A 20,013-nucleotide genomic window follows, 5' to 3' on the forward strand; every position below is an offset into this window, starting at 1 on the left:
CGCTGCTCTGGACAGATCCAGTGGCAGTCTCCGAAAGTCTTGCGTGCCCTACTTAACTACTGATATCAAAAGTGGTTCCAAAAAATTGAATTTGATCAAAATTGACGGTTCTCTCTATTGAGACATGAACCTCCCCTACTCCATTCCTATGGTACACACATTCATCGATCATCGAGGAAGACATCAAACACAAATAGAAAGACAAGACATGACAGACACCGAGAGAAAAAAGCCCAACGACCCACAACGACAGGAGCAAAATAACTGCTGATCCTATTCTATCTTCCTCGACCAGAGACGCCAGAAAGATAACGACCACCGACCACGAATCCCGTGGGAAAAACTCCGCTGTGCTTTTAGCGTGCAAGGCTGGTCAAGCACAAATGGCGACCAGCAAATTTGATGGAACAACAACCGTCTCGCTGGCCCGGTCCTGCTATAGCTCTGGTGTATGAGACCATCGAGGCGAGAAGGGGCGGTTGAGCGGGCGGGGTATTAGTTGTACAAAACAAAGGCGCGGGGAAAGTGAATGAAGGAAAAGAAGTGGTAAAGAAAAAAAGAAGTTGATGAGAGTCAATATGAACTTCTTCAGTAGTCGTCCTCCTTCTCAATAACCATGAGAAGCTCGGTCAACTCCTTGCGCAGAGCACGGTTCCGATCCCAGACCTCCACAATCTTAGGCCGTTGGCTAACAAAGCAAGCCTTCTTCCATGATACATTGCCGTATTTCGTGGCAATCCGTTGAGGTAACCCTCGAGCAATGTTCCGCAAAACGAGTGCGGCCTTGTAGGCGGCTCCATAAGCCTCAAGCTTATCATTCACTGGCGTATCCATGTAGTACCACTTGCGTACAATTCTCTCCTGAAGAATCGGACGCTTGGTAGTAGGTGGCGGAGCGTCGGCCGGACGATCTTCGGGCAAATGAGAAGAAACGTGGCCGGCAACCATCGCAGTATTAGTGCTAGGTCCCGAAGCCCGGAACCGCGTGCAGCTATCCCACTGACAAGTGTGAATAGGAGTTTCAGCAGCTTCCATCTTGAATTGGCCGGGGGTTTCAGTGGCTTCAAGGTTCATGTGGTCTGCAAAAACGTGGTTACGGAGATCGGTAGGTGATGTAAAAGCGCGCTGACACAACTGAGAAGGCTTTGAGTTATCTGCCCATTTGCAGTACAGGTATGGGAAGCCTTGGAAAGTATAGGCAGCATCCAGGGGCCTGATTCCCTTGATGATGAATTTGGTAGCCGTGCCAGGACCGTTGATAACCTGCGCCTGTGCATTGGTGAAGGTGTTGCTAACATTCTTAATGAACTCCGCAGCTGGGAGAACACCTCCACCGGCGACTCGCGGGTCGGCAAAGCGGCTTTGGTAAGCCTGCCACAGTGCAATCTGCGTGATTTCGCACTCGGAATCTTCAACGAAACAGCACCGCAGCCATTGAGAGCTCCGCTCCGGTTCCGAAAGCTCCATCAATTTCTCCAGTAGCTCGGGCGGCACACGAGGAATATCAGCTGGTGGCGGAGCAACCTTTTCCTCTTGTAGAACAGTCTCTTTCTTTGCGGGACGTGCCTCGTAGGTAAGAAGAGCAACCATACGGGGCACGAAGACAATCGGGAAGTTGATAACATCCATCAAAGTCTCGATATTGTCGGGACTGAGGGTGTATTGGTACCAGAAGTCCAGCGCACCACTCAAGATATCTTTGTCGAGGTCAAGAAGTGTGTGGTAGTACAGTTGTTGCAGGGTTGGCTTTGACAAGCTCTCCATAGCTCGGTTTGCGTCGGCCTCATGCAACTCGGTAGAGAAGTGGGTTAATGCCCAAAGAGCTCTCACAATGTGCGCGCGATCGGGTGATTCAAGACAATTAACCAAAGAGATCCAGAGCGGATCCTCAGGGTCAGTTCTCATGAACTTGGTGACTTCCTCAGCAATGTCCAACGCGTCGTTCTTGATTTCATTCAGACGCGGTTGATTTGGTATGTTCATCATGATGACAAGGAAGTCTCTAAGAAGGCCACTGGCATAGCGAGAAACGTAAAAGGCATTCTCCTTAAGTAAAACCATGTTTCTCAAAACCAAAGTAGCCTCCTTGATATTCCGAAGGGTGTGGTTGAACTCTTTCGTTTCAAGGGTGTCCGTCGGAATGTTTCTGGGAATCTTCCGAATCTTCTCCAGGATATCTCGTGTACCATGCAGTGAGTTGAGTACATTGACGCGGTCGGACCGTTGTCGGGGGTCATAGTCAAACTCCCAGCGCACTCCAGTGCAGAGATGTGTGATTTCCAAGGCTTTCTGCATAAGCGACTCGGCAAGTAGAGGGAAGCCCTCGAATTTGAACTTATCCCACCGTTGATTCGAGATCTGGACCAGATGATATAATGCAAAATCGATTTCATCAGGGATGCCAGACTGAAGACCGTAGTGTGCACGCTTGTAAATGTGATCCGCTGCGGGTTGGATGCGAATTAGGTTTCCATCTTCATCTCCGGGGCACTCGGGGCGCAACTCACTGCGAGGGACTTCCAAAAATCTCAGGGGGAAGTAGGGGTCATAGAAATCGGGCTGCTTGGCGAATTTTGTGCGATCGTATAGACTCGCGAATAACGCAGGCCGGTTGCCTGGGGTAGGTACTTCGCGCGTCGACATCGGCAATTGTGTGTGGGCTTTTCCCTCCCAATTTTCGACCGCAAAAGACGCGCTCTGCGGATTGGCAGCCGGATTGAGGGCAGCATGAGGGGACATCGATGGCTGGGGTGAGGTGAAGCTTTGATGATGCGATCGCCGAGCGGGGGTCGTGTCTGGAATGAAAGGTTGGTTTACCTTCGGCGCCTGACGCAGGCCCTCTGTATGATGTTAGTATCCCTCCGCCACAAATATTGGAGATGAAGATCTTACGGCGCAGAGAAGTTCTCTGGGGTGTGGATGCCGACATATTGATGGCGTGTCGATATGGCAACTAGGAACGGAGGTTGATGGAGCTTCTGCGCTGCGCAAGCTCTCCCTTGCGAGCAGGACTGGCGCGGTCACTTTAGGACACAAGCTCGATCGCACAATTTGCGCTCAGCCACCAGAAGCAGGCTTCTTGAAAGGATTTTGAACGTAATTGGCGGCCTCGAAGTCGAGTCTGCGTGGGAAGGTATTCGCCTTGGAGATGGATGAAGGGTGACAGAGTCTCAATCGGTTTCCTTCCGGCTAGTCTCCAACAATCTCGTCAAGGAGGAGACAGCAATGCGTGATGCGACAGGTCAATACCCGCGAGGGGTGTGGTTTGCGATTGAGTGGAGTCGGCGGGCGCGCTCGAGGTCAAAAGGCGTGGGAGGATGCGCAACGAGGGCGAACACGAACACGAAGTGATGGCAGGGGCCAGCAAGGGTTCGTATGGTGTCGTAAATGGTAAATATACGACAAACCTAGGCGATCGGTGCCTTGGGGTGGGTAGCTTTCAATTCCTTATATGTAGCCCTTGAGGGCATAGAGAAGAGCTGAGCTTTGCGATCAACGGGACTGATCATCCAAAAGTCCGCGCTTTCTCCAGGCGCGTTGCCGGGGATACATTGTTCCGACACCGGGATACTTATGTAGCGCTAGGCCATTTCCAGTCATATTGGCGCCTCAGGCATGAATAGTTATATAGTTCAAGCCACAGGAATTTAATATGGAAGCGAGCAACGGACTTAGACACATATTTTCATTCGTGAAGATGGAAATGAGCCTTTTTCATGTTGTAGAAATGGTGTCTCAAATTGTTTCATTAGAATTCAGTTCTAATTTATATGCTTAACCGTACTTTCACAGGATGTAGAGGACATGGATCGTGAACCAATCTATAACGAAGCCAACGCAAGGAAGCATAGAGGGCATTATTGAGGTATGCAATTAGGACATGCAATTAAGGAATTCTATTTAGTCTATATGCGGCGCTGCCTTGGAGACAGTGATGAGAATGCCTAAGAGAAAGTGCTGAGGCCTTTGACACTGAAGTGCTGCATTTACATTTCCTTGTCATCTGATTCTCCTTCCACCCGACTTCTTTTTCGCCCCACACATGATTTCACCCCCTTCAGCATCTCCTTTCGTCTGAAATCCTGTATCTCTGCTTCACGATCTTACGATCTTATTTCCACGCAATGCAGCAGTCATCTCGAAGCCAACACCCTGTGGGGTCACTGCTGCTGCTCTCCCGGTTTTCCCACACAGTCACAACTGTCAACTCCCACGCTCAGCTGGTTTGGACTCACATCAATGGAGACGGAGATCTGTTCTGTGAAATGACAAAAGTTGTTGGAAGTGAACTGTCTCAGCCAAGTCTAATCCTCAAGGTCATCCATGATGGCAAAACTCTGGTATAGTTGTCACTGATACTCGACGCAATATATCCTCGAGTGAGCTGACGAAAAGTATAGGAACAACTTGACCTTGGAATGCATGTTGATGTTTTTGAAAAAGAACCCCGGTCAAGCCAGAATAATACGGATTCGAAGCCAAACTTTGCGGTTATGGTCAAACTGCCCTGCATCGCGATCAAGTATCTACAGGATAACACTCATGTTGGTTGATCATCAGATCCCGAGGATTCCTGATATACTAATCAAGAGTTCCATACAGCTTCGACGATTCCAGGTCAAGTTCACCCAAGACTGCGATTACTACACGGCTTTATCCATGATCAGCAGTATCGATTGTCCTATGGCAGATGGTACTTTGCCTTCCTCGCGCGGACCAACCACGGCCCAGATACTAAATAACCCTCCTCGAGGAATGGGCCCGATGATTACACCGGAGAGCAATGCGCCGGGACCATTCACTCATATGGCCCGAACCGCATCCGGTTTGGAGACATGTAAGTATTCCTCAGCGTCACTGGGGCGAACCTACTAACTCCTGAGCTGTAGTGGCCTCCAATGCCCCGTCTACCTCCTCAACCAAGATTTATCAACCCGTCTCCGGTGCATCTGGCGCCTTACAGGATTCAATCACGATGCAAAGCCAAAGCGCAAGCAATGAGACCACATTCCGACGCGGCCCTCTTGGCATCAATCCCCAGCCAGGCCCAGCAACGTCCCAACGAGTTCTCTCACGTCAGTCCACTGGACCAATTTACCACGACAAGGAACTCAATCAGATGTTGCCCCCAAAGAGGGACCTACCATTCCTAAAGCCCAAGTCGAAGATGTCTCGCGCCGACACATCAAGTCTGAAATCAAGCCAGCAAGTCATCCCCGAGTCCTCATATCCGGAACCCATCATGAAACGGAATGAATCGTCGATGTCCGAGTTGCAATCCCAGCAACTCATTCAGACACAGCCCTACCCAGAGACAATGGAGCCGTCTCAGATTTCCTCGCACATCCATGCTACGCTGCCCTATCCAGGAGCCAACACTCAGACACAGCAGTCAGTCACTGAGTCCTCGGTGGCTGGTCCTACACACGGGGGTTCAAGCCGCTGGACATGTTAATGCGACAAATGTTCAGTCGGCTGCGCCAATGGGAACCTCCGTGGAAGAGCAGCTGTCGCAGTATCTCAAGTCGCCAACTCCGGCGCGCAGTGCCTTCCTGAGTACCTGGATGTGCGAGTTGATCCAAGACGACGACTTCGTCACCCTTTGCGAAGATGTAGAGGGAACATGGCGGCGATTCGCTTTCGGAATGAAGCCATGATGGCGAGTGAGTGGCCAGTGAGACCTTGTGGTAGCGAATTGTGATACTAGTTACATCTGCTATTCAGAGGTCTGCGTATCTGATTAATGACTGAGTTTTGCTGTTTCTTGCGTGCCTACGTATACCCTACTTTGTAAGACTTTATTGACTCAGTATCTCATGTAGTGTGAAGAGAATTTCTTTGATCTTATCAAATAATTCTACTTGGAATAGTAGGTGAGTTACAAATAATAGACGAAGCGAACTGCTTATCACCGGAACCAGAGAAGAAAAACGGAGCAGAAGAGCAGCGCGCACACACAGGAGGTAATTGAAGAAAATCAACCGTCAAATTCCCATGGAAGAATAGTAAAGAAGAACACTAAGTAGAGATGCGGGATATAAAGAGGTGCGCAGAACACTCGAGTAGAAAAGATGTTTTGCTCAACGACCCAACTCAATAGACACCCTTGAGAAGGAACCTAAGACCAGAGGGGAGAAAAAGGAACAAACGGCGAAAGGAAAGCATCTCAACGAGTCCGGCGGTAGATAAGACCGGAGAACACGTTTAGATAACCTTCCTTGGTGAGCATAGTGAAATCCACCACAACGCGGCCACTACCACCACCGGCCTGTGCAAGCTGCGGCGCAAGGTTTGGCGATGTCTCGCCCTGGTCAGCAGACAGCCCCGGAGGCGGCGTCGACGCGTTCTGACCAACCGAGCCCTCGGCGCCCACGGCCAGATCGGCCAGATGTTGAAGTGAACGCTGCTCGTTCGGGCCCATGACGGGCGGCTGGGAACCGGCACCAACCTTGACTGCGCCCCCAGCCTCGTGAAGAAGCGACTCCTGAGACTTTGCGCGGCGCCACTCGAGGAAGACACGGATCTTGGCGTCCCAACCGGGCGTCCCAAAGATATTGCCAAACTCAGCAGCCTCCAAAGAGCGCTTGCTGCGGCGTTCGAGGATTTCTTCCACTTTCTCGAGCGAGCCCCAGCATTCATCACTGTGCTCGGGCAGAACGGTTGCCTCGAGAAGAGTCATTGAGGCGAGAGCCAGGCTGTGGAGATCGAATGGGGTGGAAAGGCGATTTTGGAGGGTTGCCTTGTGCAGCTCATTGATCACTTCCTGGGCGCAGTAAATAATTTCATAGGGGCTGTAGATAAAGACGTGGCGCTTGATCAGGAGGCGGACAGTCCAGTAGAGCTGAGCTTGAAGACTTTCGAAAAGCGGACGGGTGGTGCTTTCGGGCATCTCGTGCACGTTGAAGATATCCTCCATCTCCGCGAGGCGCTCGAGCGAAGCGACCATGTGGGCGCCGACCATGCGACCGAGGCCGGTAGTGGTTTGGCAGACATTGTGCTCCACAGTGGCCAGGGTGACCATCTCGGAGAGGAAAGTAGAATAGGCTAGAGGACTATGTTAGCAATATGCTCGTTTGAAACGTGGGAGAATTTCAACCTACAGGCGATTCCAGTGGTAATCAGACCGACAACCCGCTCATCCTCCCGGCCACCAATCTCCTGTTCTCCGATGACAGTCGCATCGGCCACACTGATAGCGTACCAGCGTGTCAAAATGATAAAGGCGACCCAGTTACGACGCGTCAGATTGGCATCTGAATCAACATCAGCATCGGACACCCGCTTGGTCTTCAGTTGGCCCTGGCTCTTAGCCAAATCGTATCCAAGCTTGCTAGCGGCTTGGACCAAAGTGTGCTTCGGGAGACCGTCCTTAACGACAAAGTTGTCCGGGCCACGCGTGTCACAGTCAATGATCATCATGATCAAAGTCTGGAACCAGATCAAGTTTGCCGCCGTCGAATGAACGATCAAAGGCTGGCGGGTGTGGTACAGAAGCAGATCCTGGGCGTTGTCGAAGGAGGTGACCTTTTCGAAATTGCCGGCGACGCGCGACAGGTCAGTGCGAGTAACGGTGTACAGCGCATAGCAGAAGATTTCCTGGGTCTCTCGGTTGCACTGATGAAGCAGCTCCAAGGTACGCTCCCTAGTGTGCGGAAGGATAGGCAAAAGAGGGTGGACCTTCTGGTAGTACGCATCCAAGGCGCCCTCGTCGAGGTGCACAGGTGCCATATCATCATCGCCTTCATGCTTGGGCAATTCAGTCATCTCCAGGACATTGGACAGACCGTTGGGGATATCCTGGTCATTTCCAGTAGGGTTCCAGAACAAGTTGCCAGGCTTGGGCGCGCCGCCGCTGGTGACAGTGGGGTTGTATGGGTCGGCAGTTGCTTCTGGAGCATCGAAGGCGTTTTGCGATCCGCGGCCATTGAATGAGGGCTGAGCGAAGGAAGAGCTGGGCAGCCCCTCGAAGACAGAGTACGTTCGCTTGCGACTGGCAGAGCCAGGGTCCACGGGTGAGGTGAAGTCCTGGTACCCTCGGGCGAGGGACACCTCGTTCATTGACTGGTAAGGAACATCGGACTGCACAATTCCCGGTTGCATCTGACTTTCGAGGGTGTGAAGGCGTTCGGCAAGCTCCTTGATATATCTGCACCATCTTCGTCAGTTTGAGTGTTGTTTTGCGGGGGCGCGTGTCCACCTACCCTTTGCTAGGACCACGCTTCATAGGCACGCGACTGAATTGACAGACAACCCCCAGTCGACGACAGTTTGAACACGTTTCGAGGCCGGTCTCCGAGCTTGCGTCACATCGTACCTGTTGTTTGAAAGATTCACAATGTTAGCTGCTGGAACCCGCACGCGTCTCGATCGAGGCGAGATTCGCGACGTACCTTCTTGCGCCTACATTCATCACAAGCTCTGGAAATCTTCGACCGTTTACGCGCACTCTGCTCGCCATAACTCAAATCATGATTCGGATCCACGCCCACTTGCTGGCTTGGGGGGAACTGAAGCATGTGTTGGTGCTGGTGTTGATCCTCGTTAGAAGGACGGCCCATGTCGCCAGCATTACCTGAGCCGAGAACCATTCCTTGACCATGATGAACACCATTATTTGATCCATCGCCCAGGCCAGGACCAGAGGCCTCACGCGACAGCTCTGCGGAGAGCAGCTCATCGGTGGTCATCTGGCGGTTGCTGTAATACGGCATAGCGCCCTGGGCCATCTGCGCCCCGTTGGGAGAAGGGTAGGATGGGGCCGGAGGCATATCAGACTGCTCGCGGGAGTTCATCGCGCGAGATCAAGTCTCGAAAGACACGAAGAATGATGGGTTGGGGGGAAAGCGAGCTTCCGGGAGATGGTGGAGAGGTGGGAAGGACGCGCAGGAGCAGCGGAGGCAAGGTTTTATTTTTTTTCTACAGGCTAATTTTTCGCGGTCAGGGAATTTGGCAGGGGCTAGCGCGGCCGCATTGAGCAACACCATTGTGTTGCGACATTGTGAATTTCATTCTGCGACACTCGATCCAACTGTTTTTACTTTGATATAGTTCATTGCTTCTCGGGATGATCACGGAGGACGGCCTTTTGTTTCTGCGTGTTCCAGCGGATTAATACTATTTCCCCATCCCCTTCTCCGACCGGATGGCGAGTTTGTCCGATCGTGAGCCTCCACTCAGGACCTGGCACAGATGATGGAGCTAAAGTCTTTGCTTGTCTCTGTTGTGCAGACATTGATTTCACGGTACATGTTTGATTGTGACCAGAAATGCTAGTCACTTCCTTTATTCAAGCATGCCCCCAGACATGACCATCCCCAGTAGGCCCAGTAGGGAGAAGCCTCATTGGGAGCGAAGAATGAACGGTGACTAATTATAGAACCCCAGCCCATTCACTTATTCTATGCGTATATAATTTGGCTTATAATCTTGGTAGAATACTCTGTCTAATTTTGATTTCGGTGATATCTTATATCCAGTCTCAAAGTGACACAGTGATTGCGTATTCGAGTCCCCTTTTAAGGAAAGCTCGTTGTCCCCCTGCCTAATTGGCGAACCGCCCTTACTCGGGTTCGAAATATGACTATTTCTGCAGAGACAAGAGACTTCAAAAAATAGATGGTCACCACCAACAAGTCTTTATATCGTGAAAATGGCAGGTCGCCGGTTCATTCAGGCCGTTCAGCCTGACGATCTCATCATGGTCTACGCTCCGAATCCCAATCCAAATAATGCTAATACGGCGACCATGTTCGTCGTTCTAGGTGCCCCAGACGACAATGATCCTCATCCCCTCACCTCCGCAGTAACAGTACGACAGGTTGACTGGGATGTCCCAGCGTGGCCTGGTAACTGGATCTTGGACGGTCCCCAAGTCCGCTACATCACGGAGACGCTGGAATGGTGGGGACGCGACGATTATGATTCACAAGAGCATCGCGATCCATGGGAGTTCAATCATGATCCAGATTCTGGACATCTACTCCAGGATATCCTCGATGCTCGTTCACCCGGGGTTGCGCCAGATGACAATCAGGAATGTACCCAAGTCTTGGTCAATCCTCACGGGCGGTAGGCATTCTTCAATTTCTATGACCATCATCAGATCTTTACATGCTAATTCCCAAATAGAGATGTCTTGAAATACTACTTTCAAGGCAGATGTCCCGTCTGCAAAAACGAAGACCTCTATTTGCCCTGGGTGTGGTGGATACTCATGGCTCTATCCTCAGATCTTCGGTGGTTACCAAGCATGTCCTATGTGCCTGGGTCATGACCATGCACTTCGAGATAAAGCATTCTTGCGTGCGTTAGATCAAGCCTCAGATCAACTTTGGCAACACGAGGCTGCACTTTCAGCAAAGACGAGATTGAGCCAAACCAAGGAAAAACCGGTCAATCCCCAGAGTGACCCCGAGAGAGATATCCTACCGTGATCGAAAGTGGGAGCTTTGAAGCGATCAATTATTGCGCTTACTAGAGAACGTGTCTCGTGTGGTAATGCGCGAAAGAGGGAGATGGGTTTCAAGGTAGAGAATGTGGAGCAGACTATTCGGGAGACGAAAGAGTCTTTCAAATTTTGGTTTCTTGAGGATGAGTATTGACTTTGAGGTGGACAATCTCTGGCTAGCTGAAGGGTGTGTTGATTTTCAGAGAATATCAGGTTTTTGCTTAAATTAATTTGGACCAGTTAGTTAGCTTCAAGACAAGAGTAGTTACCGAGGGCTCCTTCATCTTTATCCTCTGATCTCTTATTGGACTGGTATGTTTATGCATATAGTGGGAGGTATTGTCGATCTAGAAGGAGCTTCTCTTGCGGCGGCTCATTATTCCCCATCGTGATCATGGGTAGACAGATGGATATCCTTTGGAAGCATTGCTGACAGTTAAGTGAGGTTGCCTTCCCGCGCTAACTACATGTAACGGTATCCGTGGTCCTCGTCAGCAATCAATCTATCCCGTCTCCTATAGAAGACAATTCTAGACCTCGCCAAAAGCATTTCCAATTCATATATATTCCTAGCTAACCACATGTCGATCACCGTTAACTCGACGAATGTTTTCTCTCAATTGAATAATCACCCACCAAAGTGACTCCCTGGTTCGCCCGATGGCTCTAACGCCTTTTGTCAGGTTGATCCCCCGATCGTAATTTATGACCCGTACCCGGTGCCTAGACCACTCGCTAACTGGTCAGTTTAGTTCCAGCGGTTCCTTAATTTAGATTTCACCGAGACGTACGTACGGCCGCCGTGTTTCTCCTCGTGCGTGTATTTGTCTCGTAACCGGAACCGACACCCAGACGGGTAATGATTGGCCAGTTGAGGAGATTGTTGCGCAGATCAGGGCACGACGCTGGCCGGCGCTAGACCCCTCTGCAGCCCGCCCGAAGCAGGAACGGTGACGCCATCCGACGAGGTCGAACGGCGCTATGACATGCAGTACCGTACGCGACTGTAAGTTATCTTCGTCGATAGGTTAGTATTGCAGGCCCTCGTTTCTGCGCATCTGCTGCGCAGGAGAGAAGACTTTCCTGTGGAAGATGCTGACTGGCTTGTACGATTTCTGACAGCGCCAAGCAGAGAATTCGTTGCTTCGCACCAATTACTTGGCCATGAGAGGCGCAGATTACAGGGATTATGGAAACTTCGTGGATCGGATGATCTGGTACCTGGACAGATCCTGATGTCTAGTAATGGGCTGGTTCGATCTACGGATTTATTTCCCCTTGAAACGGCCTCGACCAGGGACCTATACAGATCCAGATTTGAGGCAGTCGAAACATATCCCAGCAATGGCTCTGCGCTTCTCAAGGGGCCAGGTGTTAAGGCTTGGGATGTGCGGCCCCAGATTTTACTAGCGAGATCCATTTTGCTGGTGGGGTTGTTCGTGCAAAGAGAAAAAGGCCGTGCTCGGTTACTCCGCCGGAGAGAGCGAGAGGAGAGCTGCCCCAACATTCAATGTATGGACGGGATCTTGAATTTTTTTTTGCGCTTTACATGTTTTCGGTGTTTGTTTCCTTTTCTTTTGTAGCAGTGGTCTGCCTCGTATAACCCAGTTTGTTGGGAGAAATCCGAGGGCTGACGAAGGTGGTGGTAACACCATGCTTGTTTTTCCTAGTCCCCATAGTTTGCATTTCCCTCGTGGGAAGCTGGTAGCAGGACTGTATTCGTGTTGCCACGCAAGGCGGTTCCCGTCGCTATGCGGTTGAATTTGGCTGGACCAAAGGATGCATTGATGCACTGCTTGGACTGACGTATTGATGTGCATACCGCACATACCATACCGGCCAAAGTCCCGAATCCTTGGGGATAATGAACTTGGAATCGGATGACTTATCTTCAAGCGGTTGCTGGACCAACTTGGAGGCATTCACTGACTGTGGGAATCAATACCAAAAAGAATCAAACCCTAACCAGAGCCGTACAAACAGTCCCCGTTGTGGAGCCTGGCCACGTCCTGGGAGTCGAGGTGGAGACCTTACTCCGTAGATTCGTTGGCACGGAGAAAGGGGGAGTCAAAGAGAAGAGTAGGTATGGTAAACCTGGCCTGCCACAGAAAGAATTGATTCAATTCCACTGCAGGATATTGGATGAGCAAGATTATAATTCGTAGGAGTCATTGTGGCTGCAAGATGATGAAAGAAGGGGAATGAGAAGACAAGAGGGAATCATCTCTACATGTGAGGTACCTGCCCCCATGAAGAACTTACATAATATATTACGGAGTACCATTAATACGGTCACTGTCCTGTCACAGTGTGCCTTGTGCCTCGCTCCGGCAGACTGCAACGACCACTTGCGCCGCGAAAATCCCACTCCCCGTCTTTAAACCCTTCGCCTCCTCTCTCTCCTCTTTTTCTTCCCTGCATAGGGTGTTCCTTCAGGCTCCTTCTATCGATCGCTTTCTATCTTGGCCGCCACTACCGGTACTTGGTGTCCTGTCTCACGGCCGGCGCCAAACGGTGCGTAGGCTTGGTCCCCCTCGAGTTCGCTCTTCTCCAATCCTCCTCCTCTCTCATCTTTGATACACGGATTCACGACTCTCCTCCGGTTTCGCCCTTCCCTCTTCCACCCCAGACGCCAGTGCGATATTCTCCCTCAACCTCCCTCGGCCCCCCCCCCCAATATCAAAATACCATTACTACTGTATACGGGAACGGCGTTCTGTGAACTTCCGCGCATTGGGATCACCCTTTCGCCCAAAGATACCCTTTTGTCCATTCTTGTTCAATTCGGCCCCTCTTGACGAAGCGGCTGAACTATACCCCCCAAATCCCGCCTTGACGGCTCCTCTCCGATCCTCATTGCGATCGGTATTTCCAACTTCAATTTACCATTCAACCCCCATTTTTTATAACCATTTCGCGATTCATCGCATGTGTACCTTTCAATAACCACAGCGATGCTTATCGATGGTGAGAAGTGGGCCTGTGAAGCTTGCGTCCGGGGTCACCGGGTCAGCAGCTGTCACCACAGCGGTATGTCGATCATGCTCTCGACTTTGCGCGGTGTCCTCGTCTCTTTTACATGCGACTAATCTGGCCTTTTCCCCTTTTCTCCCCGATAGACCGCCCTTTGACCCACATCAACAAAAAAGGCCGCCCAGTCTCTCAATGTTCCCACTGCCGCGGCCTACGCAAGTCTCGCACTACCCACGTCAAGTGCGAGTGCGGCGACAAGAAAAAGAAAACCGACTCCGATTCTCATGGTGACAAGCGAGATCTCAAGCGTGAGCATATGATGCTGTTTATGGCGATGCCGTTATCGGTTCCCCCATTCTGATCTGAATTTACAGAGGACTCCCTTCACCGCTGTGGCTGTAGCCATGGCCAGCGCTGCATCTGTGCGTTGAAAAAGGAACCGCATCTAGATACCGTGCCGGAGGCAGGCTTGCCCCTGTCTCAGCCACCGATTCCTGCTGAACACCCGCGGAAACCTCATCTCACGTCAACCAAGTCCGAGTCGACGCTGACGATCTTCCGTGATGGTCACCATAAACCCGCCCACAAGCATAATGACATGGCCCACAAGTGTGGATTGCCCTACACAATCCCACGATCACATACCATCCACCACCCCTCCGACTTGCCTCGTCGGTCTGTGGACCACCTCCCGTTGACCCAGTCGGCATTCGTCCAAGAACCTCTCAGCCTCTCCATGGAACCCCTGTCTCAATCACAACAAACGTCTCAACATGGTTCGCCCAATAGCATTCCCTCTGCCGGCACGGACGACGTCGCGACTACGACTGCTCTTGAACAAGCCTTTTTGGACAGCTTTGCTACTCCTGCTCTCCCGTCGACTGCCACAATGGACGCGTCCATAGACGGTACCTCCAACAACCCGACCTCTGGCCCTGCCGCTATGGACAAGTTTCCCCTGGAGCAAATCATCACCAGTGTCCCTCCGCCTCTCGATGTTACGACCTTTTCCACCTTTGCGACTACATCCAATAACTCCCCGATTACCTGCATGGCCTTCCAAGATCCCTATCATGACCCGTACTTTACCTCTCCCGACTCGGATGTGCCTCTTGGTCCGACCGGTACGGGCGCACCATCTGTCGACTGGTCCAGTTTCCCGTTGTATTCGGATGTCCCCGCTTCTACCAGCACGCAAACGCCGTCCTATGCTAGCTTCGACTACACGTATCCTTCGGGCCTACCTCCTCCCTCTTCGTCAGGTGACATCTCCGAGGTTGACGAGTTTGGACCGCTGCCGGGTCTGGGACATGCGGGTAACGATATGCACGATCTGCACAGCGTGAGCGAAGCCTCGGACATGGACCACCTCCGCGTCAGCTCTGCGTCCTCATTGGTCGGTCTGCCCCAAACGCAGCTCCTGTCTTCCAATGACCTGGGATCGATCAACATCGATGATTTCCTCAAGTCCGCCAATGAGTCCACTGCTGCGCTCGAGCATCAACTGCAGGCCAGCATGGGTATCGATCCAAAGCCCACCCCCGCGCCAGAGCTCTACTCCCTTTCGCAGGCTCCGGACTCGGTACCCATCTGGCCGGCGGGTCTTTTCGATACGACAGGTTCTACCTCGCCTCTGGAGGAAGAATACTTCCGCCAGACGTGGGCGCAATAGCACATGGTTGATACACTCGTTTGGCAAATCCTCTTGTTCTAATTTCTTCTCTTCCTCCCTGGGGTTCTTCCGCGGAATCTGTGGGACAACATTGTCTGTCTCGTGGGTTCTACGGTCAGTTCTTACCACCACCTCCACACCGTCTTCATGACCTTGATGAGAGATGATGATAAATGCCTATCTTTTTTTCTATATATTGTCACTTGTTTTACTAGCCAGTCTAGATCTTCTCATGATAGCATTTCAATCTAGAGGGAATCTGCGATTTGGAGATATGCGTCTTTGGTATATGTACATGGCTTGTCCATTTGTTGGACTTGCAGTTGAATTTCGAATGTATAGAAAACGTTACTTGTTTACTATGTATATACTCGAGTATCTAGGGCCAGGATTGCAATATCTTACGCCTCCATCGCAATTTCAACCAGTTACTCCCATTGACACGAGAATACGTGCATACAAGTCCTCGAGTTATGTATCCCTACCTTGAGAACCTGGTGGTATGTACATCAGCCAGCCACCATCAAAATACTCACCGGAATCACCCCATCTGCACACCGCGTACGTTTCTTTCCATACAGTATAGAATATGTTACCTAACCAACCACTCATATCCCTGCACCTACCCCGTATGTACATTGAATTTGCTTTTCCCTCTACGCCCGATTACTACCGACCTATAGAGTGACCATCCACATAAATCATATACATCAGCATGCATGTACGTATATGTATATGATACAGCCGATCTACCCCATACTCAACATACTCGCACCTCCGGCAGAACATCCGAGCCAGAACAGAGCTCCCCCGGCTAACCTTGCACACCAAGCTTGTCATGGGGTATCACGACAGATCTAGCGGTGAGGAAGGAAACACGCCGAACGGGATCGGATCAACACCCGGAACACTAGCTTTAGATTTACACTACTGCGCTCAAGTGTGCGGATAGAGATGCGTAGGGTAAAGCAGGTTTTTCATGCGGGCTGTGTGAAGAAAGTTTAGGATCGATCTCGGGCGGGAATGGGGCATATACGAGGTCCAGGTAGTTTCTACATGGATGTTACTGGGTTGGGGCTGCTGGGGTGCCCTGATAGATCGAGGTTCGGTCATCAATGTATATTTTTGGTTCGGAGGTTTGATTAAAATTTTTTTAATAAAAAGTAATGTTACTCGTGCTCCTAGAAATGCCCGAGGTCGGCGTTGTATTCTCACGATTCCATGAGAACCGGATATATATCCCCACGTGCCCTTTCTAGTATAAGTAGCGGTGAGCATCATCCACACAATTTTACTAAAGTATGACTGGGCTGGAAGTAAGATTACTACAGACAACTTTATGCGTATCGTTAGGTAGATTCTATTGAGAATTCTCGACATAGGATCATGTTCGCCTGACTACGAGCCATCATCTTCTACTCCATAGTCAAGGTCTAATCAACCACCAAGACTTCTGACTGCGTCTCTAACTCACCAGGGCAGGCGTAAGACAATAAGCTCCTTCATTAATTCCACACACTATCCAGTAATTATACTCCAAGTCTTTCGCCCCGCTAGTAGCTAGCTAACTACTGCCGGTAGTTGACTAGTAACTACCGTACCGTTCGTTGTCCATCACACATACCGGCAGCACATACCGGGGGATAACTGACAGTAACCTACCATGATGTGCGCTGCGCTGCACCTACCTTACCCTGCAGCTCACTGGCATCTCACGAGTCAAGCATTATCTGCATAGTCTTGGCTAATGCTTAGCCCATGCACGGGTCCGTGTATGCTGTATGGACAGGGATTGCCCTTGTTCTTGGGGTTGGAATATGCGGTCAGGATCTGCGAAGGATAAAGCAGGTTTTTCATGTGGGCTGTGTGCGGTGAAGAAAGTTTATGGATAGATCTCGGGCGGCATCCACTTGAGTTGGATGTACAACACGAAGTTCCAAGACTCTGTAGGTACTATGGAGTACATATTACTGGCTTGGAGCTGTACGGTCCTTCTGTAGGTAGCGTGCCCGGTAGATCGAGGTTCGGTAAGCTTGATGAGATGGTCTTTGCGATAATGGGACGGAGTTATTAATGTATATTTTTGATTCGTGGGTTTGATTGAAATCCCATGTATAGGGATCTATCTTCATTTTTTTAAAGTAGAGTCATTCGTTACTCAGTGATGTTCCTTGGAAGACAAGTATGAGAGCAATTAAACTATTTATAATAAAAGACAAAAATCTCAGAACGCAACTTGCCACAGGATCATTTCCTCACAACATGCAACGTAGTTTTTGGCGCGATATATGGATATGACTTAGCCAACAAAGCCTCATTCCAGAGATCCTCTGCCCCGGTTACTCCAGGTTGGTGGGTGTAAAAGAACTCGGTAAGGATCACCCTAGCTTCAATCCAATCCTGTACCTGCAGATACTCCTTGGTTTCGATAAGGTGGGCAACAAACCAAGGATGCAATGAGCCCCCCCTGGATGCCATGCCGCCCATAAAAAGCATCCAGAACATGAGATCTGGAGCAATACTCTGTAAATACAGAAGTTCTGCTTCTAGGTATTCCTGGAGAGACGCGACCAATGAGTCCAGGATAGGCAGGCCTTGTAGATGCCAAACGCGGAGATTGAGATATAGAAGGAGGCAAAGACGAAGAGGCTCGTTGAGACTGTGTGCTTTGTCGGCCGAGAAAGATAATGAGAGAAGTTGATGTTCTGTGACAACTAGTAGGTCATTATCTGTTAACAACCCATGTTCAGGGTGTAGCGATGCGTTCTCGAAATAAAGAATAAGACGGCGAAAGATCGTAACAGAAGCTTGCATGCTTCTGTCTAGTAAGGTAAACCACAAGCCTTTTGCGAAGCGAACACCAAGGTCTTCTAATCCGGGTGGTATAGCAAGGTCGCAATCAGGTTGGAAAACATCGGACTCGTGGCAGATCTCGCTTCGGAAGCGTGCGGACATGGGGAATAATGGCTGTGTGTTCCTTAGGATTGCACCTTTAACATCGCATCTAAGAATAATTAGCTGATTTGATTTTCAGGTGGATTCAGGAGGAAGCATACTGGTAGAGTTTCGAAAGTGTCATATGTGGTAAAGCTTCAATTCCTCCAAAGAGGTGAACAAGCCTCTTCAATCCCCTTTGATGTGCCACAACTGCCTCGATATTTCCCATACTAGACTGCATTGGAATTAGTGATAGGGGAAGGCTGAGTCTCAATAGGAGATGCATACCTCGATTGTCACAAAGCTTGCGATAGCATAGATTGTTGTCTCTGCGATAGCATTGGTCGGGTCTCCCATAATATCATTCAGGTATTTAAGAACACTTCCCCGAAACTGAAATGAACTGGAAATGGACATTTGGACAGACTGTGATGTCCCATGTGCTTTTGACTCTAGCATTGCAACATGCCTGGCACTAAAGAAGCAGAAAATATTGACAAGTGCTGGTATCGAAATGAGATCTCGCCATAGGTATGTACCCATTAGCGTCACATTGAGTGGATATGCCGCTCCGACGCCGTGGATTCGAACTAGTGTATATTAGCAGTTTGGAGGCATATAGGGAGGTGGGCCAATAAATTCAAGATTCGACATACAGTGATTCAAGTACATGTGCATAGAATCTGTCATGGGAATAGCGTAGCTATTGAATGGATCTTTAAACCCTTCCCCTAGGCAAGTTGTCAATGTCCCGGTGTTTTTTCTCAGAACTGCCTCAGAGTTGTCGGGCCTCTGGTCTTCATCTATAAACTCTTTGTTCCGTCGAGAAATTTGGGCGCCGGGTGGGTTTAATAGAGCAAGGGTTGTTGACTGAGAAGCTGATTTCGTAGATTTTAGTCGCTGGATAGCAGCTTGCTTTCTCTCTCGGTGATAACGTTTGGCAAGAAATGCCTGTTTTTGCCTGGCTTGGCTGTATTGGGTCGAGGTCTTGCCAGTATTCATGGGGTCGACGAAGAAAAACCCTGTAGTTGTTGAGTCTGAGTCAGGCGCCTTCTCCGGGGAAGACGCTGGCGACGAGGCCTTGGAGTCGCCAGACCAGCCATCTTGCGATAAACTTGATTGACTGCTCGTTGGACTGGATATATCCGACATTGCAAGGGCGTGAAGATCGTGACAATCCTTAGGATAATGAAGAGCAGCAGGACGGGATTGTATGATGGTCACCGGAAGCCTAGCGAAATTCCACTAAGCACTAAGCACAGTAATACTATAGGCATGGTTTGTCATGTAGTAGTAAGAGGTGCTAGGGGAGCATCCGCCAGTCAGAGAGTCGCTTGGTATTTGGAACCGAGTAAGTCCAGTACAAATCGCACTACTGCAGGGATTGACCGCCATGCACCACACTGCGGTCGGCGTCATTGGAGTGTACAGAAAGTGCGGAAATTGTGAGGTTTGAGACAATGAAAGTGCACGTACTGACCAGTTTTGCAATTAAATTGCTCCAGTTGCGATGCAGAATAAGACTCCCGCTTAATTATTGATGACAACTACCTAGTGTGCAGTCGCGCTCTGTCAGCCCCCAAAAATCCCATCTGGGTCCATCCTGGAAGCTCAAAGGATTTGGACCGATAACTGCCCTAGCCAGCGAAAACTTCCGACAGGCGTTCTAAAGGTAAAAAGAAGCGCCTGGAAACTCAGTTTCTCGGAAGACTAGGTCCCGCTCCTGTCAGCGATATGAAACCATCCCCACCTCCCCGGCCAGTCGCATTCTCATTCCTTGTGGACAAGACTCCAATTCGACCAATTGCGTAACGACATTTGTGTTGAAGCGGAGCTCCCTCGTCACGAGTCGAAAGGTGAAAGTTGAATCGCAAAACGAAAGCTTTTAGCCTAAGGGTCCACCCTACGGTGTAATGTGCAGCTCGAACAGTCGAATTGTGACATCTTTTGAAGCTTTCAGAGACACGAGTGTAGAATGTTAGAG

At 50.2% G+C, this 20,013-nt stretch overlaps 6 protein-coding genes across 6 annotated transcripts; 3 read left to right on the forward strand and 3 right to left on the reverse strand.

Annotated features, from left to right (window-relative positions):
- Positions 1-588: 588 nt before the first annotated feature.
- On the reverse strand, positions 589-2,929 carry N7496_003189 (putative chromatin remodeling complex subunit (Rsc9); the record flags this gene model as incomplete). The annotated part of the gene is made up of 2 exons (XM_056696120.1): positions 589-2,840; positions 2,893-2,929. The coding sequence occupies 2 exons, from the start codon at positions 2,927-2,929 to the stop codon at positions 589-591; spliced, it is 2,289 nt and encodes a 762-aa protein (XP_056558332.1).
- A 1,195-nt stretch (positions 2,930-4,124) lies between these two features.
- On the forward strand, positions 4,125-5,657 carry N7496_003190 (uncharacterized protein; the record flags this gene model as incomplete). Its single annotated transcript, XM_056696121.1, has 5 exons — positions 4,125-4,340; positions 4,401-4,544; positions 4,603-4,837; positions 4,890-5,410; positions 5,472-5,657. 5 exons carry the CDS (start codon positions 4,125-4,127, stop codon positions 5,655-5,657), a joined length of 1,302 nt encoding a protein of 433 aa, XP_056558333.1.
- Positions 5,658-6,166: 509 nt separating this feature from the next.
- On the reverse strand, positions 6,167-8,792 carry N7496_003191 (putative C6 finger domain protein; the record flags this gene model as incomplete). The annotated part of the gene is made up of 4 exons (XM_056696122.1): positions 6,167-7,044; positions 7,101-8,146; positions 8,202-8,314; positions 8,391-8,792. 4 exons carry the CDS (start codon positions 8,790-8,792, stop codon positions 6,167-6,169), a joined length of 2,439 nt encoding a protein of 812 aa, XP_056558334.1.
- Positions 8,793-9,649: 857 nt separating this feature from the next.
- On the forward strand, positions 9,650-10,311 carry N7496_003192 (uncharacterized protein; the record flags this gene model as incomplete). Its single annotated transcript, XM_056696123.1, has 2 exons — positions 9,650-10,068; positions 10,155-10,311. 2 exons carry the CDS (start codon positions 9,650-9,652, stop codon positions 10,309-10,311), a joined length of 576 nt encoding a protein of 191 aa, XP_056558335.1.
- Positions 10,312-13,333: 3,022 nt separating this feature from the next.
- N7496_003193 (copper fist DNA-binding domain-containing protein) lies at positions 13,334-15,092 on the forward strand (the record flags this gene model as incomplete). Its single annotated transcript, XM_056696124.1, has 3 exons — positions 13,334-13,477; positions 13,567-13,728; positions 13,795-15,092. The coding sequence occupies exons 1-3, from the start codon at positions 13,402-13,404 to the stop codon at positions 15,090-15,092; spliced, it is 1,536 nt and encodes a 511-aa protein (XP_056558336.1). The 5' UTR covers positions 13,334-13,401.
- A 2,247-nt stretch (positions 15,093-17,339) lies between these two features.
- On the reverse strand, positions 17,340-19,181 carry N7496_003194 (uncharacterized protein; the record flags this gene model as incomplete). The annotated part of the gene is made up of 4 exons (XM_056696125.1): positions 17,340-18,096; positions 18,149-18,264; positions 18,318-18,619; positions 18,686-19,181. The coding sequence occupies 4 exons, from the start codon at positions 19,179-19,181 to the stop codon at positions 17,340-17,342; spliced, it is 1,671 nt and encodes a 556-aa protein (XP_056558337.1).
- Positions 19,182-20,013: the final 832 nt, after the last annotated feature.

Source organism: Penicillium cataractarum, assembly GCF_028827025.1.
Source record: "Penicillium cataractarum strain IBT 29864 chromosome Unknown utg000002l, whole genome shotgun sequence".
NCBI lineage: Eukaryota > Fungi > Ascomycota > Eurotiomycetes > Eurotiales > Aspergillaceae > Penicillium > Penicillium cataractarum.